This window comes from Schistocerca serialis, chromosome 7, assembly GCF_023864345.2.
Source record: "Schistocerca serialis cubense isolate TAMUIC-IGC-003099 chromosome 7, iqSchSeri2.2, whole genome shotgun sequence".
NCBI lineage: Eukaryota > Metazoa > Arthropoda > Insecta > Orthoptera > Acrididae > Schistocerca > Schistocerca serialis.
This window is the reverse complement of record NC_064644.1, coordinates 505,111,899-505,131,780: the sequence shown is the minus strand read 5'-3', so window position 1 is coordinate 505,131,780 and position 19,882 is coordinate 505,111,899. Positions and strand designations below refer to the sequence as shown.

The 19,882-nt window shown below is 38.0% G+C and overlaps 1 protein-coding gene and 1 long non-coding RNA gene across 5 annotated transcripts in view; one reads left to right on the top strand and one right to left on the bottom strand.

Moving 5' to 3' along the window:
- The window catches only part of LOC126412060 (uncharacterized), a 105,690-nt gene extending 94,841 nt beyond the window's left edge, over positions 1–10,849 (top strand). The window contains exon 5 of the long non-coding RNA XR_007575220.1: positions 10,787–10,849. This is a non-coding gene — a long non-coding RNA (uncharacterized LOC126412060). The remainder of the gene's footprint in view (positions 1–10,786) is intronic.
- LOC126412057 (elongation of very long chain fatty acids protein 4-like) overlaps positions 1–19,882 on the bottom strand; it is a 48,863-nt gene that overhangs the window by 7,375 nt on the left and 21,606 nt on the right. For all 4 annotated transcript variants that reach the window (XM_050081438.1, XM_050081441.1, XM_050081440.1 and 1 more), the window contains one exon: positions 16,172–16,343. In XM_050081438.1, coding sequence (XP_049937395.1) covers positions 16,172–16,343 — 172 coding nt within the window. The remainder of the gene's footprint in view (positions 1–16,171; positions 16,344–19,882) is intronic.

Below are 19,882 nucleotides of genomic sequence, written 5' to 3'. Positions count from 1 at the left end.
TTAGGTGCTCCTCAAACATTGGTGTAGTACCAGAAAATTCTTCCTAATAGGTGCTGCTACATGGCAACAGGGAGTATTCAACAAACACAGGTGCAAGTAGTCCTCCTCAGCACCAATAAGACACATGATACAACTCAGTTAACATTTGTTACAGCTTCAGAGTCTGTTACTTAAGAATAAAGTTAATCTCAGCCCCATTTCCCTGCTCCCTCTTCTCTTCCAATTAAGCGTTTCAATCAGCTTGTAATATATGTTATGGACTTTAACAGCCATAGTAAAAAGTGGGGACATGTGGTACAAGATGGAAATAAAACTGCTCTCAAAGACTGGGTGGAAGTGAACAGTCTCCACCTCATCTACAATGCTAACCATTCAGTATTTTTGGTTGGTTGGTTGGATTGGGGAAGGAGACCAGACAGCGAGGTCATCGGTCTCATCGGATTAGGGAAGGACGGGGAAGGAAGTTGGCCGTGCCCTTTGAAAGGAACCATCCCGGCATTTGCCTGGAGCGATTTAGGGTAATCACGGAAAACCTAAATCAGGATGGCTGGACGCGGGATTGAACCGTCGTCCTCCCGAATGCGAGTCCAGTATTTTTGATCTGGCAGATGGCAAAAGGGTTATTGTCCTGATTTCTCCATAGTGTCCTCACCAGTGTATAGCAATGAAAGTACGACACAAAGGGAAGTTGTCAAGTTATTCCCACGCAATCAACATGGGCCAATCATCCATTATGGTGTAAAAATCTCAATTATCATCTCAGTTCCACATCCTTGATGGGACCAATTTAAGAAGAGGGTTGATGGCACTGTCCAATGGATCTCTCCAATTCCTGCCACTTAAGAGACATTTGTCAGCACTTCAAATTCTAATGCCATGAAGTTCATACCATGTGAATTTAAAAACATCTGTACATACCTGGAAGGGTGGAAGAATGCAACAAATTGTACACACAATATCAGCAGTCAGACAGTGACACAATAACTGAAGATCTCTTGAAGGCTCTCAATCAAAACAGAAGAGATAAATGGCACAAGACCAAAACTGGACTGAATTTTATGCAATCCAATTGTAAAGCTCAGAACCTTATAAGGAAACTTCATACAGATCCACATATACCAAGAAGAAATGCACTCAATCAGTTAAATACCAAGAGATCTCATTTGGAATCTTGCATGTTATTTTTACATATGTGGGCTCACCTTAGCCCTGGGATTTGTGAAAACAAATAAACCTGCTGGTTTTGATGGAATATGTTTGGAGTTCCATAAAGCTGTAAGCCTCATGAACAAAACAGTCTCGTATAGTTACAGTGGCCAAAATGGTTTCCCCTGCATAGTTTTTTCTTTATGATGCGGAACGATACTCAGAAAACTTTTATATCAACTGACTCTGGTCACAGAAGCCTACAGAGCTATAAATGTCTCCTGTGATTCTTCAACAAAATTTTGCAAACTGGAAAGCTACCAAAGATATTTAGAAAATCTAAAATAATCATAGTTTTGAAACCAGGCAAAGAAGAACTCAATGCAGCTAACTATTGACCTGTCTCCCTTCGCAGTATGACACAAACTACTGGTGTGGCTAATTCCCAACCAAGTCCAAGAAGTCACTGATAAAATAATGCCAGCTGAACAGAGTGGCTCTAGAGAAAGACAGAGTTGCTGAGATGAAGTGTTAACTATCACAGCATTGTTGGAACCAGTTTTCAGAGGGGCTTACCATCAGCTACAGCTTCCATCAGTCTGACAGCAGCTTATGATACCATATGGAGAGAAGGGTTTGTAATATAAAAGACTGAGATTTGCCTATTGAACACTATATAACCAATGTAGAACACTTGTATATTTCATTTTTCATAAATAATCTTTCAGTTCTTATATTGCTTCATAGCATTGCAGTAGTACTATTCAATTATGCAAATTTTTTGTAATTTTTCATTTATTTGTACTCATTATTCTATAAACAAACCAGCTGACTAAATCAAATTATAATAACAATATGAAAAACAATGTATTGTTAATGAGGTAATTAATGTGAAATGAAATGTCGTGTGGCTAGGGCCTCCTGTCAGATAGACTGGTCACCTGATGCAAGTCTTTTGAGTTGACGCCACTTTGGCGACTTGTGCATCAGTGGGGATGAGATGATGATGATGAAGACAACACAACACCCAGTACCTGAGCGGAGAAAATCTCTGACCCAGCCGGGAATCAAAGCCTGGCTCCTTGGCATGACAGTCCATCGCACTGACCACTCAGCTATCGGGGCGGACAAATTTTCATATAAAGACATCAATTCTGAAAAATTATATTCACTGGAAAGATGCTTATATTTATTGATATTCTAATTCTTGTGGACAAATGTTAAAGCCCAACATAAATAAAAAAAGTATTAAATTAAGGTAAGTGTGGGAATTTTTAGACTTCTGTGAGCAGTTGCTGACATACTGCCTGTTGGCTTCTGTCTTGGGTTCTTCAGGCAACATTTGTTTGACAATAGTTCTTATGTTTCACCAACAAGAGTGACCGGCATTGTCAAAGCTTCACCCTCCATCCACATATAGTAATGAAGGGTGAAGCTTTGACGATGATAGGTTCTTGTGCTGGTGAAATGTTAGAAATATTCTCAAGAAAACGTCCAAAGAACCCAAGAAAGCCAGCAGGCAATGTATAAATGTGTAAAGTTTGGCAATTTCATCAAAAATAAGAATGTTAGGTGAAAACACTATAGCAACTGTGCTTGAGTAAATTGTCTAGCAAGTCTTAAAGTGAATTTTGTAGGGAAATCATTTGCATTACATAAATGTAATTTTGGTGTAAGTTTTAACAAGGAAGTAAACAGTTAAAAGGTGACCATGGCTGTGACTGCATGCTCAACTCAAGATAGTATTTACTCAGTTTTTGTTCAGTCTTGGGTTACTGTGAATAAATGTGGCTCTTAAAGAATCATTTGTGTTGGGTTTTTATTTCCAAAAGCAAGATTTATGTATGAAGAAAATGCAACCCAAAAACACAGAAGTGTAGGACATCTGAAGCTAAGAAGAATAATGTGCTTACTTTGTCGACAACAGTGGACATCCTCAGTTCATCAAGCTATGTGAAAGTAACAAAAACTATTTTTTTCTATTAGTTGCAGAAAAATCATTAAGAGTACAATAGTGTGTATAAAGTTAATTTTTAAAAATCAGTTACATCCTAGTTGAGAGTATGAACATCACAGGTGCTCAAGCTTGTTGAAGTAATTCCATGTCAGAAACTAGTAACTTTAATCAACAACATGGTCTCTGAATGGAAAAGCCAACAGATGGAGAACCCTGAAGAACGGGTTGCCTCAAGGATTAATCCTGGTTCTCATTTTGTTTAATGTTATGTTCGCAACATCTCAGCTATTAGTTTCAAGAAAATCCAATACGTAGATGACCTAGCATTAATCCTCCAGCCACAGGAAACATGCATGTGCTGCTGATTCTGTGATGCACACTGTTATCCCATCGGATGTAATTTCTGGGCTATTCATATATCGGAAGTTAGTATTTTCCTGTCAAATCTTTTTTGTTGGTCTTGAACATCAGGAGTCACATTTAACACATTCTCAAATCTCACTGTCGACATAAATGGACAAGTTGTAAAATTTGCATCTAAGCAGAAAGAAAAATCTGTAAACATGATTTTTCACTGAACTGGAATCAATCATCTTGTTGGAAAAAGTATATTTACACCAGAAATTGCAACAAACTCACTATACTACATCATATGCAATACAACTACCGTACTGGATCTTACTTGGAAATGATTGAGGTTGTCTGAAAGTTCTAATGGCAAATAAAATACTACAGTTGTACCCAAATTATTTCTTCAGCAGTCAGACAACAGCTGGGGAATTTCAACAATGGAAAGATCTGTAACAATTTAGTATCAGTTGTGAAGCAGCAGTGCTGACAGTGAGTCCGTATTCTCTACATCTCAAAACATGCTATATATTCTGGTGATGAGTCTGAGGTACTGAATCCAGTAAAGATTCCATAAATTTTGGAAGAGACAATGACAGCTCTGAGGGAAGCCTCAGTGACAACAATGAAGAATGGGACAAAAATGATGGATTTGTAAGTTGGCATGTATGGAATGAAATTGATTATGTAACTTTCCTACCGCTACACCAGCTTTCCCTTTTACTTCAATCCTGGGAGTAAAAATAAATTTAGATACAACTGCTGAACCACTTAAGTATTTTGAAGTATGTTTTGATGTCGATTCATATTCTGGAAACTGAAACCAACATGTATGCATATACCAGTTTGTAAATACAAACTGCAAGTCACATAAGTGTTAGTGAAGATGGAATGAAAGTTTTCACAAGCATTTTGTTATTACGAAGTGCAGTCAGTTTACCTGATCAATGATGGTACTGGTGTGCTTTCAATCTGCATCCATGCCAAAAGTTATGAAAAGCACACGAAGTTATTGAATATTTGTGAAACTAATTCCGCTCAGCTTTAGTTCCAGAAAGAAATATTGATGTGGATGAAAGCTTATTATTATTATTATTATGCAAAATCAGGCTTGGTTGGAAATAGTGTATACCAATGAATAGATCTCACATTAGTATACAATCATTTATTCTGTTTGAATCACAATCAGGTTACATATGGAACTTCGTTGGCAAAAGTATACCATGCTTGTATAAGTATATGGAATATTGTATGTCTACCAAAATTGTTTTACATGTATTGGAGTCCCTATTAGACAAAGACTACTGCATAGGAAATGACAATTTTTCACATCATTTGCAGATTATTTGGTGCAAAGCAGGATGGATGTCTATAGAAATCTTTGAGCAAACAGAAAGTAACTACTGACCCATAAAACCTAAAAAGGGAGAAATTGGAGCTTTCCAAAGAGGCAAAGTCATGGTCCTAAAGAAGCAAGAAAAACAAAAAACAATTTGCACTTTTAACACTACACACAACCAATCATTGCATATAACGGAAACAAAAACTGGTGAAGGAAAAAAAAAAATCTCAGGTGATGAGAGACTATAATGATACAATTGTCTGATCAAGAATTTCTTTTTATGAGACTATGCAGAAACAACAGAATAAATATTACCAGAAAGTATTTCAGCATTTTATTGACTGGTCTCTATTCAAAACATTTTCTATATTCCACAAAAACACAAAAAAATACATTTTTGAAATTTAGAATGGATGTAATTGAAACATTTTTTGAGTAAAATGTGCAAGCATTACCTCAAGATGTACAGTGAGATACAAGTACAACAAAACTTACTAACAATCAATTATTGACAAAATTATTTAATTGTAGAGATAAAAACTTACCAAGTGGTGGCAGGACACACACATAAAAGACTGATGTAATTGGCAAGTTTTCTGAGCCAGTGGCTCCTTCTTTAGGCAGAAGGGTATAAGGGGAAGGAAGTAGGGTAAAGAAAAAGGACTGAAGAGGTCTAGGGAAAGGGATAAATTTTGGGAAAGTCACCCAACTGCAGGTAAGGGGAGACTTATCGTACGGGATGAGAAGGAAAGACTGATCGTTGGGAACTGCATCAGATGAGATTTGAAAACCTGAGAGATTAAAGGTGAAAGTCAGGGTAATATGAGACAGAGATTACAGCTTAAACATCATGCATGAGTTATTAAGAGTGAAAAGCTAAGTGCATTGTATGTAATAGAGGTGGGATGGGGCGGTGAAAAATAGACAGGAAACACAATGAAAGATGCTGAAAACTAGAACAGAGGGAAGCAAAGAGTAGTTACAGTGAAGAAATGCTGAGACAGAAGAAATTAATGTAAATTCAGGCCAGGTAGGTAGTTGGCACTAGCTCCCACCTGTGGAGTTCTGAGAAACTGGTGTCTGGGGACGAATCCAGATGGCGTGTTTGGTGAAATAGGCACTGAGGTCATGAAATTCATATTGTAGAGCATGCTCTGCAACAGGATATTGCAGTTGATAATTTGGTGGTAATCATTCCAAAGTAGAAGGCCAAACAGTGTTTACATAATAGCTGGTATATGATGTGTTTCACAGGTGGCTCTCCCTTTGGCAGTATATGTTTTGCCAGTTACAGCTCTATTATAGGTGGTGGTAGGAGGGTGCATAGGGCAGGTCTTCCAGTGGGGATGGTCACAGTGTTAGGAGCCATAGGATAAGGAGTTGGGTGCAGAAGGAGCATAGGGTCTGACAAGAATATTGCAGAGATTGGGAGGGTGGTGGAAAGCTATTCTAGGTGTGGTGGGCAAAATTTCAGACAGAATGGATCTCATTTCAGGGCACGATTTTAGGAAGTCATGACCCTATTGAAGTAGCTGATTAACACATTCCAGACCAGGATAATACTGAGTCACCAATGGTGTGCTCCAAAATTGTTTTGTGGAGGGATTAGCACTATCCGAATTGGATGTGATGGCCCAGGAAATCTGCTTTTTAACTGGGCTGGTGGGGTAATTATGTGCAGTGATGTCTGAGATGAGAATGGTGGTGTACTGCTGTGAAGAGTCTGCACCTGAACAAATACATTTTCCTTGGATGCCAAGGCTGTACAGGAGGGAATGTTTGACATGGAAAGGATGGCAACTGTCAGAATGTAAGTACTGTTGTTTGTTGGTAGGTTTAATGTGGACAGAAGTGAGTTGCTGGCATTCAGTGAGGATGTCATCAACATCATGGAAAGTGGCATGGGATTCAGAATAGGACCACATGAAATCTAATTGGGAGAAGGTATTCAGAGATTCTAGGAATTTCAGCACATCAGCCTCACCATGAGTCCATATGGTAAAGATGTCATCAATGTATCTAAATCAAACCAGGGGCCGATGACTTATGGGTCCCAGGAAAGCCTCCTCCAAGCAATCCATGAAAACATTGGCATAGGAAGGAGCCATCCTGGTTCCCATGGCTGTACCCTTGATTTGTTTGTATGTCTGCCCCTCAGTGGTTGTTGTTGGTAAGCATAAAGGTGATTAAGGTGAGTAGGAAGGATGTCATGGGTTTGGAATCAGGTGGGTGCTGACTGAGGAAATGTTCAGCAGCAGACAGGCCATGTATGTGTGGGATGTTGATACAGAGGGAAGTGGCATCAATGGTGACAAGCAAGGTGTGTGGCAGGAGTGGGACGGGCACAGATTTCAGACAATCTAGGAAATGGTTGGTATCTTTGATGTAGGAGGGGAGTCTTTGTACTGTGGGTTACAGGTGTTGATCAACTGAGGCAGATATACATTCGGTGGGTGCTTTAAGCCAGCAACTATAGGATGGCCAGGATGCTTGGATTTGTAGATCTTAGGAAGAAGGTAAAAGGTGGAGGTGCATGGTTTGGGTGGGGTAAGAAGTTCTATGGACTGAGGTGTTAGTCCTTGTGAGGGGCCTGAGGTTTTGAGGAGAGACTGCCGGTCAGTTTGAATCACAGGGATGGGGTCTTGATGGCAGATGCTGTATGTAGAGGTGTCAGACAGCTGGTGTAGTCCTCCACTAACATACTCTTTCAGTCAAGTACTAAAGTGGTCAATCCTTGTCTGCAGGGAGGATACAGATGGAGTCATCAGCTTTTAGGGAATGTAGAGCCTGGAGTTCTGCAGAGGACAGGTTAGGGTCATGTTGTAGGGACCTCAGGAAGGGTATGAAGCAATGCAGGATGTGAAGAATTCTTGGAAGGCTTGTAAGGGATGATTTTGAGGTACTGGTCATGGATCAAATTGAGATCGTGATCTGAACTGTTCAAGGCAGGATTCAATGTCAGATTTGCTGACATCTCCCTACCCTTTTTTCTCCTACCTACCTCCTACCTGCCTCACTGAATGCCAGCTACCCTATGACCATCCCCACTGCAAGACTTGCACTATGCACCCTCCTACCATCACCTGTAATAGCCCTGTAACTGGTAAAGCACACACTATCAAAGGGAGAGTCACCTGTGAAATGACACATATATACCAGCTATTATGTAAACAGCTATTCCACATTGACATCAATTAGGATGAATGGGCATGACAGAGGGTGTATCCTGGTAACTTGCAATATCCCGTTGCAGAGCATGCTCTACAGCATGACATTTGTGACCACGCCACCTGTTTCACCACATGCGCCATCTGGATTCTTCCCCCTTACACCAGTTTCTCAGAACTCTGCAGGTGGCAACTAGTGCTACAATGTGTCCTTGGTTCTCGCCACCCACTTGGCCTTAATTTACATTAATTTCTTCTTTCTCAGCATTTCCTCACTGTAACTACTCTTTGCTTCACTCTGTTTTAATTTTCTACATCTTTGATTGTGTGTCCCATCTAGTATTCACTGCCCCTCTCCCACCTCTGTTACATACAATCCACTTTGCTTTTCACTCTTATTAACTCGTGAATGATGTTGAAGATGTAATCTCTGTCTGAGTATTGCCCTGTCTTATACCTATAAGCTCTCAGGTTTTCAAATCCTGTCCGATGAAGTCTCCAACAATCAGTCTATCCTTCTCATCCCGTACGGTAAGTCTCCCCTGACCTGCAGTTCTGGGTGACTTTCTCAGAATCCAACCCTTTGCCTAGACCTCTCCATTCCTTTTCCTTCACCCTTCTTCCTTCCCCTTCAACCCTTCTGCCTGAAGAAGGAGCCACTGGCTCTGAGAGTTTGCCAATTACAACAGTCTTTTATGTGTGTGTTCTGCTGATCCTTGGTGAGTAGATGTTTTATCTATCCAATTAAATAAAACTGACAGAAAGGACTTCATATCCCGTATACCCCCTGATCCAATAAAAAGAAACTTCATAGAAGATACAGCATATGTCGTTCCAGAAAAAATGGTGACATGAAAAAATACAGAAAGAAACAATAGCCTGGAGTGAAAATTGCAATGTGGGATTGTGTATGGGACCTTGGTTCAAGATACACCACACAAGGACAAATTAGCAATATGTTTCTCCCATGTTTGTAGTGTTGAATGTGATTTTCACATGTTAAATCTCAATTAAAAATCATTTCTACATTCAGTTTTTGTTTTTTTTGCTACATTCCTTTGATATAATTCTTAGAAGTATTCTAATTATCAGATAAAATTGGTCCTCAATTTTAAACAGAAAAATTGGAAAATTGGTACAGTTGGAGGTTTAATATGCCATAACAAAGACATCGAATATTGTGAAAGCACACTCTCAAGTGACCTCAACATACTGAATGAGTACTTTTGCAAATGAAGACTCCATCCACACTCCGGAGAACAAAAGTTACAGCATTCCATCTTTATAATAAACATGGGAAGTAATGTGTTATTTGATGAAATCAAAGTTTCCCACAAATATGTCCCTAAATATTTAGATATCGCCCTTGATCAGACACTGTCACTTAACCAGCAATGTGTGAGCATGTCAAAGAAACTTTGCTTAAGAGAAAATCTACTCCACAGCTGCAGATCAAATGTAATGCTGCAATTTCTCTTGTATACTTAGCTGCTGAATATAGTGCCCCTCTGTGGGAAAACAGTACACAACAGCTCAGATTGACGGATGTGTGAATGAGGTCATGAGGACCATTACTGGCACTGTCAGATTTATTTACACTCACTCAATGGTTGCCTGTTTCCTCCCTCTGCATCTGAGATGGAAAGCTGGCACTGTGCAAATTCTTAAGAATATGTAGTCAGAAAAGTATTCATTTCTAAGTAGGGCTTTCCAGAATACACCCTTCTTCTGAAGTTACACAAACCCCCATGTGTGGATCTTTGGGTTACAGGTGATTTTTTATGTAATTGAGAAGTAGGAGGAATGCTGGAATGATCATCCTTATCAGAATGCCCACCAAATTTGACACCAAACTGTGAAGATTGTAACGTTTGAGCTTCTTCACCATGAATGGTCAAGACAACTGTGTCCAAACAGGAAAAGGGAGATGTGCCAAATCCTGAAGAAGTGAGAATATTATGAAAGATCTTCATGTGCCTGTGGTGTTGATGAACAGACAATAAGAAAGCGCTGGCAGGTTGATAGACACACAAACAAACACAAACATACACACAAAATTCTAGCTTTCATAACCAACGGCTGCTTTGTGAGGAAAGAGGGAAGGAGAGGGAAAGATGAAAGGATGTGGGTTTTAAGGGAGAGGGTAAGGAGTCATTCCAATCCTGGGAGTGGAAAGACTTACCTCAGGGGGAAAAAAGGACGGGTATACACTCGCACACACACGCATATCCATCCACACATATACAGACATAATATGCCATAACATTTATATATGTATATGTGTATATGTTGTGTATGTGTTGTAATGTATGTCTATGTGTATATGTATATGTGTGGATGGATATGTGTGTGTGTGTGTGTGCGTGAGTGTATACCCGTCCTTTTTTCCCCCTAAGGTAAGTCTTTCCGCTCCCGGGATTGGAATGACTCCTTATCCTCTCCCTTAAAACCCGCATCCTTTTGTCTTTCCCTCTCCTTCCCTCTTTCCTGATGAAGCAGCCATTGGTTGCGAAAGCTAGAATTTTGTGTGTATGTTTGTGTTTGTTTGTGTGTCTATCGACCTGCCAGCGCTTTCTTTTGGTAAGTCACATCATCTTTGTTTTTAGATATATTTTTCCCACGTGGAATGTTTCCCTCTATTATATTGAAGAGACAATAAGACGTATTGTAGAGAACTCCAACTCCTGGTCTGAAAAACTTGAATGAAAGACACTCAGTGCTGTGATCTGGCTGTCAAATTTAAACATTAACGTGTAAATTCATTATTTATGCACATATATATGTTATGTTATGCCATATAATAATAATAATGATCATCATTCACAGGCTAAAATTAAAACCATATGGTCAGTTGTGAAGGAAGTGTCTTGTCAGCAGCACACGGTCAACGATATAAGGTTAGTTTGCAGTAGAAATATTTTTGTTACTGGTAAATCAGATATATATGTACAGTATTTAACAATCATTTCCTGAGCATTGCTGGTGAATTAAATAACAATTTAGTTTCTACACGAAATCATCTAACTTTCTTGGCAAATGCCTTTCCGAGATTGATGTCTGAAACACACATCTGTGATACAGACAAGAGGGAGATTGGGTCAATAATTAAATCACTGAAGACTAAGGACTCTCATGGTTATGATGGAGTGCCTAGCAGAATATTAAAGTACTGTGATGTGCATGTTAGCCCTGTATTAGCCATATTTGTAATTTTCCCTTTAGGAATGGCCAGTTTCCTGAACGATTAAAGTACTCAGTAGTAAAGCCGCTTTATAAAAAGGGAAAAAGGGATGATGTAAATAATTCTAGACCTATATCTATGCCATCAGTGTTTGCTAAAGTTACTGAAAAGGCTGTGTATGGAAGGATAATTGATCGTTTTATATCACACAATTTGCTATTAAATATACAGTTCGGCTTTAGAAATCATTTAACAACTGAAAATACTATATTCTCTTTTCTCTGTGAGGTACTGGATGGGTTAAACAAAATGTTTCGAATGCTAGGCATATTTTTTGATTTAATGAAGGCATTTGAGTGTGCTGGTCACAAAATACTGCTCCAGAAGTTGGACCATTACGGAATACTGGGATTGGCTCACAATTGGTTCACCTCTTCAGCAGACAGTAAAAGGTCATTATTCACAATGTTGAGAATGGCTGTGATGTAGGGTTTGAGTGGGGTACTGTCAAATGGGGGATGCACCAGGGACCAGTGTTGGGGCCACTCCTGTTGCTTATTTATATAAATGATATGCCCTCTAGTATTACGGGTAACTCTAAAATATTTCTGTTTGCAGATGACATTAGCTTGGTAGTAAAGGATGTTGTGTGCAACACTGGCTCTGTTTCAAATAGTGTGGTTCATGACCTAAGTTCATGGCTTGTAGAAAATAAACTAACATTAAATAAAAATAAACTAACATTAAATCACAGTAAGACTAGGTTTTTACAGTTTCTATCACACAATTCAACAAAACCTGACATTTTTAAGCTGTCATGGAAAGCCCACATTCAGGATTTGTTCAAAGACTTAATGCTGCCATTTTCACTGTTCGAATGGTATCTAAAGTGAGTGATCATTCAACATGAAAATTGGTTACTTTGCTTATTTTCATTTGCTTATGTTGTATGGTATTATATTTTGGGGTAACTCTTCCTATTCTAAAGGACATTTTTGGCTTAGAAATGGGCGGTTCGGGCAATAAGTGGTGTAAGTTCATGAACCTCTTGTCAACCTCTGTTCACAAGTCTGGGTATTTTGACACTGGCCTCCCAATAGATATATTCCTTACTGTAATTTCTTGTTAATGATATTAGCTTATTCCCAAGAATAAGCAGCTTTCACTCAGTTAATACTCGGCAGAAATCACACCTGCATTTGGATCAGACTTCCTTAACTCTTGTGCAGAAAGGTGTGCATTATACGTTTTCAATAAGCTACCACTCAAATTCAAAAATCTTAGCAGTAATCCACGTCCTTTCAAATCGAAACTGAAGAGTTTTCTCATTGGTCACTCCTTCTATTCTGTTGAGGAGTTCCTAGAAAAATTATGCTGATTCTTGTTGTATTGTTGATTGCATTTACTTAAACTTATGGCTTGACTATTTTCAGGTTCATAAACATTTATTTTTATCTGTTATAACTTTTATGTTGTAATTTCATGTGATGACATGTTCCATGACCTTGGAGATTTGATCCTCAATTTGGTCCTATAGAATTTGACGTGTAAATTAAATAAATAAAAAATATCATAATCCAGAGATGATAAGGACAGAGTGAGAGACAAAGATAGATAAGAAGAAAGAGATGACAGTGCAATTAAGAATAAGGGCAGGAAAAGAGAGTAATTATATAATATACTTGAGGGCAAGTTAACATCTCTGGAGTTCAGAGGAGTAAGTATTTGGGTAAAATAAAGGAAAGTAAACTTGTATGGCATGAATGGCTTGGGGGACACTAAAGGGCAGATCAGCCACTGAATTGGAAAGTTTTTCCCTGTCCTTCACACCTGCAGGTGTGTTTCCTTCATAAAGTATGAGAGTTTTGTGGGTAAGTGTATCCTGTTAAGTGTAGGTTACTGTAATGTATGTGTAGTGTGGCGTGTAGTCTCACATTCATTTTGAAGATGGTGGGAGAAGGTGAAACCTTGTGCCAGCTGACAGCCTGCTCTTCTCAAATAACACCAAGTATGCCCTGAAGCTTGAAGCCCCCACCTGATAAATTGAAAACCACTGACAGTGTCACATGCCCTCATTTCATGAAACTGTGCAAAGAGGTTTGGAATTTAATCCAGGCCATTGGCACAAAGACTGGTGGTCAGGGATTTCGTGTCACCATCACTCCTGTCCCCCGGGACATAAACGCAAAGGAAACATTGTCAACAGCAAGCCGTGTGCCCAAACAATCACCTGTACAGGTGCTTAACTTCAGGGATCTGATGGTAACCGATGTCTCCAACTCAGTACGACCACTGCCAAGCACCTGGTGGGAGAATACAAACAGCCTGTGTGGTGTAGCAGACACTCAGGTCCCTTGAGTCATGCTGTAAGCATTTCCAACAACTGTGTACCGAATGTCAGCACGGTGGACAGTTCTTCCACGCCCATCCATGCACTCAGCCAGTTTGGTGGTGGCCATCTATCTTATTGAATGATTAGCCCATAATCAGTGATTGAATTTAAAATGCTATCATACTCTATTTATTAAGTAAGATCTTATATTAAAAGTTTAGCACAGCAAAACAAGTATTACAGTCAGAAACTGTGTCTATGTGTTTAGACAGTGTAACTCATGGTGCACGAATTACCCAGACTATATTCATCCAGTATATGTGAAGAGCACTTGGTGACTTCCAACATACCTTACATTAACTGCATACTTTATGAAATTTTTCCCACTGACATCCCCCACAAAATGCCAAAAGAGAAAACAGTTTATGATTTACTACATTTTTGTTTCTCATGTGATAAAACTTGAGCATCAGGCATACTATTTTAATTTATTACTTCTTTACTACTAAGTCTATTTATAATACATTTTGCTGGAAGTATCTACATATATCACTGAATATACCTGCAAAATTATATCATTATATGATACATAGCTCAGGAGTTGTGATACCGTAAACATTGAGATGCGTGAAAAATTAGCTTTTCCTTAAAATGGAGTCCAGATTATATTTGTCCAGTGTTTGATAATGAGGGCACTTAGTGACTTCCAAAAAACTTTAAACATAATTTCCAAGCTTTTCAAAACTTTCTGTTACATGTTTAATGTCAAATATTTAACACTAACTCATTTGTAAAGTAATCAGACATTTGTAGCTGTTTTGTACATGGGAATTTTGATTCTTTAAGGAATGAGTGGTGTGGGTTCACTGACACCTATATAAAATACTATGCAGTGGAAACAAGTTAGGTAATAAGCAACATGCATGATTTCACAAATTGCTCTACCTTCGACATTGTATCAAACAATGGAAAATCAAGGATGGAATGTAACAACATTGTTAAAAGGAAAGTTGCTACTCACCATACAGTGGATATGTTGAGTCACAGATAGGCACAACAAAAAGACTGTCACAAATATAGCTTTTGGCCAGTAAGGCCTTCATCACAATTAGATGACAAACACACACATACACATTCATACAAAAGCACCTCACACACATGACTGCAGTCTCAGGCAACTGAGGCCAGTTATGATTTACCAGTGGTGTTGCTGGAGTAGTTGGTAATGAGTTGGTGCAAGGGACAGATTTTACACAGGGACAGTTGCACAGGCAGGAACCTTCGGGAATGTATAATGTCTTTAGGTTTGACTAGCACGTTACACAGGTTAGGAGGGCAATGGTAGGTGGCAGTGAGTGCTGTGTGGAGGATATCAGAAAGAAAAGATCTCACTGCAGAATTGACTTGAGAAAGTCATAGTGTTGGTGGAGAAAAGTATTGAGGCATTCAAGGCCTTGGGTGATACTAGGTGATAATGGGAGTGCTTCTGAGTTTTTTAGAAGTGGAAACTATTAGTAGAGGAGTGACAGGAGGATAATGTCTGGGAGATTTGTTTATGAATAAAATCTGTGTAGTTGCAGAAAGGAAAGTCTTGAGAGGTGTTTAATTATGTGCTGAAGGGTTTGATGATGGAGCAGATATTTTTGCAATGGATGCCTGTGGGCCCTCCTTACAGCCTGGCTTCCCTGAACTATGGACATGGGAACTTGCCCTCCCATATATCCTTGCAATTTGCACCCTAATATCTTCCTGGATGCCATCCTCTCTTCTTTTCATTATTTTTTAATTAAATGTATTTTTTATTATGAATCTTTTTGCTGTCCTAATTCTTACTTACATTATTCATCTCTCTTTTCCATAGTCTATCTTTATTTCTTACTCTGTCTTTATCATCTTTGAAGTGGAGCTGAAGCTGGCCCAGTGCTTATCAGAGTGCCATGTTTTACTTAGTGTCTCTGATGCCTCCCCTTTCATCTTTTGTCTATCCTCATTCCTGTTTCACTCACCCTACAGTCTGAGTGGTATGACCTTCCTTCTTATCTTCCTGGACATATCCCTCCTCCTTCCCAACAAAGCATTTATTTGTTTCAAGGCCTTGTTGGTGTGTCACTTTTGCTTTTATATGCATCCATTGGCTGTACTACACATTTTGCCATCTGAAGTAAATACTGACCACCAGTTCTGTCTCATAATTCAGTAGTATACTAATTTGAATTTTAGTTTGATAAAATTATGAACATAATCACACAAATTTTCAGCTAAGGGTATCAGACTAATTTGAAATTGGAGCTAACAGAACTTAACTGTCCAGCCACCTGTAGCTGAAACAGTGTACCTGCATTATAAACAATGCCAGCAACTCCACTGTGCTGATAGAATTCTATGGCATCTGCGTGGCTCCAAAGATTACACTGTTACAAGCTATATAACTATCTGCTGGCCACATTGGAGAAAATATATAAATAAAATATATATCTGATGCGTAGGCTTGGCATATGGGTAGATTGTATATAAATCAATTGAAGTGTCAGGGAAATACATGAATGCATACAGATAAATTTTATATTGTGCGTACTTTACAAAGTTCAAAAGACCTGGGAAAATGCAAAGTGACTCTTGGTATGCTCATAAAGTATCCCCCATAAATTTAGCCTTGTAAAAAGATTACAGTTAATAACTGTCATTTTTAAATACTTACTTGAACCACTAGGCACCCACTTAATGCCTATCCACCACAGAGAAAACATGGTAGAGTGATGGTACACATGTAGAAAGGTCAGTTGGTTGTCCTTCTTTCGCAAAATGAAAAAGAATGTGTCACAGAATTCAAGCAGTTTTGAAATGTAGTACCACCACACTGCATTTGCTATCTGGAAGAAGGTGAATAAACAGTTATATAACTAAGTAAAATAATAATAATAATAATAATAATAATAATAGAAAAACAACATTTTGTCATATAAAGATGGTAACACAATACATGGCAGCAGTTTAAATTATACTACTTTGTGACTAAACAGTGATCCCAGTATTTTAAAATCTACAGACACACATTAACAAAGTACCATGTTCTACATAAATACATAATGTTATCACTTAATTTTCCTTTTTCTTGAAAACCGAGATACATTTAAGCAGCGTATCAGAATTAAAGATAACTGCAATGAACCTTAAGAATTATTTGTTCATAATTATAAGAATAATATTTACTCTATAATAGGCAAATGTCAGTAGAGTGAAGAACAGCTCTCATCCACACTCATCACAAAAAAGGCTTCAAAAAGACCCAAACAATTACATATGAATATCACTGCTGGATGCAGGATAAGATTCTTTCAAAAGTTTTTCTCAATAGAGAAGAGCTGCATTTGGACCCACAAGTGATTTTTTTTGGGGGGGGGGGGGGGGGGGGGGAGGGGAGAGGTTCAAAAATGGCTCTGAGCACTATGGGACTTAACATCTGAGGTCATCAGTCCCCTAGAACTTAGAACTGCTTAAACCTAACTAACCTAAGGACATCACACACATCCATGCCCAAGGCAGGATTCGAACCTGCGACCGTAGCAGTCGCGCGGTTCCGGACTGCAGCGCCTAGAACCGCGTGGCCACCGCGGTCGGCGAGGGGAGAGGGATACCAGGGAGGGTTCAGAAAGGGTAGATCATACTCTGAACAAATACTGAAACTCAGAAACATTATGGCATATAAAAAATCAAGTACAAAGGCAGACATAGTTTCCATCATTGATTTCAAGATTATGTTTGATTCGATTGATAGAGAATCTCTCATATCAGCAATGAAAGAACTGGGTTTGGATAAGAAAACAACCAACATAGCAAAAGCCACTGTTAGAAATACATTTTCAAAAGTGAAATTCATGTGTGAAGTATCAAACCCATTTGAAATAAAAAAAAGGATTAAACAAGGAGATAGCATTTCCCCATTATTGTTCAGTTGTGTACTTCAGAAAGCAATCAGAGAATGAAACAAAAATATAAAGAGTGGAATAAGACTGAGCTGAAAAAAGAAGAATCTCAAAATCAACTGCAGTGCATTTGCAGATGATCTGGCCCTGTTTGCTAAAACAATGGAGGAAGCAAAGGAATAAATCTTTGAACTAGAGAAACAAGCATATAAAGTAGGTCTTAACATTTCCTTTGAAAAAATTAAAATCATGGTAGTTAAAAAAAAAAAAAAAAAAAAAAAACAAATAAATACCCTGAAGTCTAAGAATAGAAAATAAAAATAGTAAAGAATTTAAATATCTGGGATTTTGGATCTGTTGGAATGCAACAGAATGAAGGGCAATATAATCCATGGAAAACGAACTTGAATTAGCCTTCCAATTGAGAAAACAGATTACAACAAGAAATACCTTTCATGGGGGTCCAAAACTAACCATTGCCAAACAATGATCAAGAAGAAGTATTGTATGCAGCAGAAACACTAACCATGAATCACATAGGCCAGATAGATCAATTGGAACTAAAAGAAAGAAAAATTTTAAGAAATATCATAGGAAAAAATATCAGGATGATAAAATAGTATACATAAAGGATGAAACTCTCTACAAAACAACTGAAAAACTCACATTCTATGCAACAAATGAGACTAAATTTTTATGGACATCTTTCCAGAATGAACTCTAACAGATTAACTAAATTAATTTTGAATTTCTTCCATAACCGCTTAACAAAACTTAAATGGTTTACAGAAATTGAAAAAGACCTTAGAGAATTAAAAATTACAGAAAAGTCATTACTCCATAGAACAATGCAGATAAGTACCATACTAAAAAAAGATCCAAGTTCAAGTTCCAAGACAAAATTATAAATAAAGTCAAAACCCATTACCTCAGAAGAGGGGAGGAGGAGCAGGAGGAGGAGGAGGAGGAGGAGGAGGAGGTGAGAGAGAATGAAGAAATATTGAGCATAAACAAAGGAACAACATATAAAGAAATGGCTGATTCATTAGGCTCCAAAGAGGGTGAAGTGAAAGAAGAAGAAACAGAAGAAAGCACACTGTGTTCCACTTTGTTTATTACAATATTCTGGGTCCAACTTAATTACAAGCTAGGTGCTGATAAAGAGTGGAACATTTTTAATTGCAAGTACAAGGTGAGCAATGGAAACAAATGATTACTGGACTAATTGACTTGATTTTCGCTATTATATTTGTATACTTAACAGTTAAAATCTTAAGGCCCCATGACACTGGGGACATTAGAAATTTATTTATTTGGTTGTTATTGTTTAGTCTCATGCTTCTTATGATATACAAAACATACAAGATATATGACAATATCATGAAAACACATTACACAGGATACATTAGAAAAAATAAACACACAAAAATGTTTCATACCTTTCTTATAAAATTGATCACGTTAAAACAGAAGAAAATTTTGTCAGATAATCAAATATTTTAGGTCTTAATAATACAAATAAATGAAAGCCACTAACTGTAAAACACTATTAAGTAGCATTTACACTAAATGGTACTTCACTGTTACAAATAAGTATAAGAAATACTTGAAATACATATAAAAAGTAAAAGATCTTCTCAGCATAAGAAAATGTACAGGACAGCAAAAATATAAGGTACTCATATGAGATACAAGTACTTAGGTATAGACTCTTCCCCATTTATGCCACTGACTAGTGCAGTTCCCATTTCTCTTCATGTACTTGTCAACAGAGTAGAAAATATTTTTGCTAAGTAGATCTTTAACGTTTTTCCTAAATGTGCTTTTCTTCTTTCTTATGGTAAAGGGTAGTTTGTTGTAGAGTAACCTTCTCATGTTTCTTACTTCAGCAGTGCAGCATCTGCTCACTCCTTGAACTGTTACATGACTGTCTCCAGTAGTTCTTTTATTATATCCATCAATTTTATTGTGTTTCAAAGAGGTATAAATTTTTCTGAATGAGACAGATAGCTACTGTAATACAGGTGCAGGGAGCTGGCAATATGTTTAGTTCCTGAACAACTGGTTTGACTGTTGTTTGTGAAAATACACCTTTAATGATTTTTATGATCTTTTTTTGCATTAAGAATACTTTTCTGTTGATGCCACACAGAAAGGTAGGCCACATGGAAGTTGTGAATGGGCTAAACCATAGTATGCTGTTTTCATTGTATTAATGTCACAGGATTGACCGAAACTTCTGGAAGCTTAGCAAAGGCTGCTTCATTTATTTAGCAGTTTCTCTCTGTGTGCATCCCACTGCAAAGAATTATCAGCCTATCCACCCAAGAATTTAGAGAATTGACAGTTGCTCAGTTTTAGTGTCTTCTACTGGCAATGTGTGGGTTGTCTGTTGTCTGGACAGACAGCATAACATGTGTGCTTGTTTGCTAGTAATCAATAATGATCTTTTTGAAGAGCCAGGACAGTAGTCTGCTAATACCATC